The sequence below is a fragment of the Phaseolus vulgaris genome, chromosome 6 (genome assembly GCF_051622355.1).
Source record: "Phaseolus vulgaris cultivar YP4 chromosome 6, ASM5162235v1, whole genome shotgun sequence".
Lineage (NCBI taxonomy): Eukaryota > Viridiplantae > Streptophyta > Magnoliopsida > Fabales > Fabaceae > Phaseolus > Phaseolus vulgaris.
The window spans coordinates 7,609,726-7,612,542 of record NC_143503.1 but is presented as its reverse complement, the minus strand read 5'-3'; the positions used below and the strand labels follow the sequence as shown (position 1 = coordinate 7,612,542).

The 2,817-nt window shown below is 51.8% G+C and overlaps 1 protein-coding gene across 1 annotated transcript; it reads left to right on the top strand.

Moving 5' to 3' along the window:
- Positions 1-222: 222 nt before the first annotated feature.
- LOC150026298 (uncharacterized) lies at positions 223-984 on the top strand. The gene has a single exon (XM_090303807.1). It carries the CDS (start codon positions 223-225, stop codon positions 982-984), a length of 762 nt encoding a protein of 253 aa, XP_090159933.1.
- The last annotated feature ends 1,833 nt before the right edge of the window (positions 985-2,817 follow it).

The window sequence follows — 2,817 nt, the reverse complement described above, 5'->3', positions numbered from 1 at the left end:
CAAGTCTGCGCAGATTTTGTGGTAGAGCTCTCTTCGGCAGATGCACACCAAGAGGAAGCCAACTTCCAATGGGTGCTCTCTGTAGATGGGTCCTCTAACCAGCAAGGCAGCGAAGCGGGTGTCATCTTGGAGGGACCGAACGAGCTATTGATCGAGCAGGCCTTACGGTTCGCCTTCAAAGACAACAACAATCAAGTGAAGTATGAAGCCCTGATTGCTGGCATGCTATTAGCCAAGGAGATGGATGCGCAAAATTTGTTGGCAAAGAGTGACTTCCTACTTGTCACGGGTCAGGTGACAGGAGAATACCAGGCCAAAGACCCGCAGATGGCCGCATACCTAGGGTACGTCCAAGTTCTGAAGGGCTTGTTCTCGATGTTCGAGCTGGTGCACATTCCTAGAGAGCAGAATGCCCGAGCTGACTTGCTAGCTAAGCTCACCAGTTCTGGCAAGGGGGGCAGACAGAGGACCGTCATACAAGAAATCTTGAAGACACCTCGAACCTTCACAGCAGATAATCTGGTGAGGGTCCATCAGATCAGCACATCGAGAGGAGGGGCGAGGAGTCATCGGTCTCTGACCCAGGAGACACTGAAAACTCCCAGGGTAAGCACATATACAGTCATGGGGGAAGAATCATTGCAGGTCTGCCTGGTCGAAGGAGGAGAAACCTGGATGACGCCCTACAAGCGCTACCTGGCTGATGGGATACTCCCGTTGGAACCCACAGAGGCCAGGAAAATAAAGAAAAATTCTGCCAAGTACGCTCTCATTGACGGAGAGCTGTTCAGACACGGGTTCACCCACCTAATCTTGGTATGTGTAAGCGGCGACCAATGCGCACGTATAATGGCAGAGCTCCACGAAGGGATATGTGGGAGTGATATCGGGGGTCGATCTCTAGCATCGAAGGCCATTCGTGCGGGATACTATTGGCCAACCGTAAGGGAAAACTGCACAAGTTACACACAGCAGTGCAAGTAGTGTCAGCAACACGCTGACTAGCACAAGGCGCCGCCAGAAGAGCTCAGGTCGATTTACAGCCCTTGGCCTTTCCATACATGGGAAATCGATATCCTGGTACCCTTTCCCTTGGCGATACGACAGATGAAGTACCTCGTGGTCGCCATAAAGTACTTCATGAAGTGGATAGAGGCTGAGCCAATGGCGCAAATCACGACCCACAAGATCCAGCACTTCGTATGGAAGAACATAGTGTGCCGCTTCGGGGTACCAAAGCGTTTGGTGTCTGATAATGGGACACAGTTTAGAAGCCAACAACTAGGCAATCTATGCACAGAAGTTGGAATAAAGCAGGTGTTCACATCAGTCGAGCACCCCCTGACGAATGGGCAGGTCGAGTCTGCCAACCGAGTCTTGCTCAGAGGTCTGAAGAGAAGGCTCAAGAAGGCCAAAGGGACTTGGGCAGAGGAGGTCCCTAGAATCGTGTGGGCTTATCACAGCACTCCCCAGTCCACCACCAGAGAAACACCCTTCAGCTTGGTGTATGGGTCGGACGCGATGATTCCCGTGGAGATCCAGGAGAGCTCACCATGCTTCCAGAACTTTGTGGCTGAAGAGTCCAACGAAGAGAGGAAGGTGAACCTGGACCTACTGGATGAAGTCAGGGAGGAAACAAGAATTAAAGTTGAAGCTTTAAAGAGAAGGGTGGAGTACAAGCACAGGTCAAAGCTGAAGCCTTGCCAGTTGCAGGTCGCCGACCTGGTGATGCGGAAGGCCCACCCGTACCAGCTAGAGAACAAGTTGTCCCCCAAGTGGACTGGTCCTTTCAGAGTGATAGAGGCCCTTGGGAATGGGGCATATAGGCTTGAGACGTTGGAGGGAGGCGCAATTCCTCGTACATGGAACGCGACCAACCTCAAGTTTTACTTCAGTTGAACTTTAGCATTGTACATAGTTTTTAGGGGACACTCTTTTTCCCTTACAAGGGTTTTTTAAGGAGGTCACCCAATAAATTTCGATTGAAGTATATTCTCAAATGTTTTGTACAATATAGCTATGAACCGTTCTCTTGCATTAGAGGTCTCGAGAGTGGGAAAGGTAGGTTTGTAGAGAACACCTGCCCCTCGAGTGAGAACACCAAGGTTGAACGAAATGGTTCACCACTGAAATTCTCCTTCTCCTTTGAGCGAAGATGAGGTCAGTTACAAACCATTCGTTTGGGTTAGAAGTCTCGAGAGTGGGAAGGGTAGGTTCGCAGAGAACACCTCCCCCTCGAGTGAGAACACCAAGAATGAACAAGTATGGTTCGCCGGTGAAATCCTCTTTGGCCTTTGAGCGGAGAAGAGGTCAGTTATAAGCTGTTCCCTTGGGTTCGAGGTCTCGAGAGCGGGAAAGGTAGGTTTGTAGAGAACACCTCCCCCTCGAGTGAGAACGCCAAGGCTGAGTAGCGCAGTTCACAGTTAAATCCTCTCCTGACTTTAAGCAACGGCGGGGTCAGTTAAGCCTAGGTGTCAACGTGTCGCCTAGGTGGAGAGACGCCAAGTGCCAGCATCGCAAAGAGGAAGCGTCGCCAGGACAAGGCGTCGCCTAGGTGATGGCGTCGCCCAACCAGGGCGTCGCCAGATCAAACAGTACTAAAGCAAGGCGATCACCGTGTGGTTCCCCGATACCCATGGGTAGGAAAGACCATGGAGGGAGCGACGCCGTGGGAAGGCCTCAGGTCCCGATAACCCGGGGGCAGTGATAAGGAGAAGGAAAAGGTGGCTTCAAGGCCATAGTGATAGCATCAGTGTAGGGCAGCCTGACTCGTGAAGTACCCCTGCCGCCCCAGAGACGCCTTTGGGACAGATACGA

Coding starts and splice junctions, on each gene's coding strand:
- LOC150026298 (XM_090303807.1), top strand. CDS start 223: ATGCTATTAGCCAAGGAGATGGATGCGCAAAATTTGTTGGCAAAGAGT.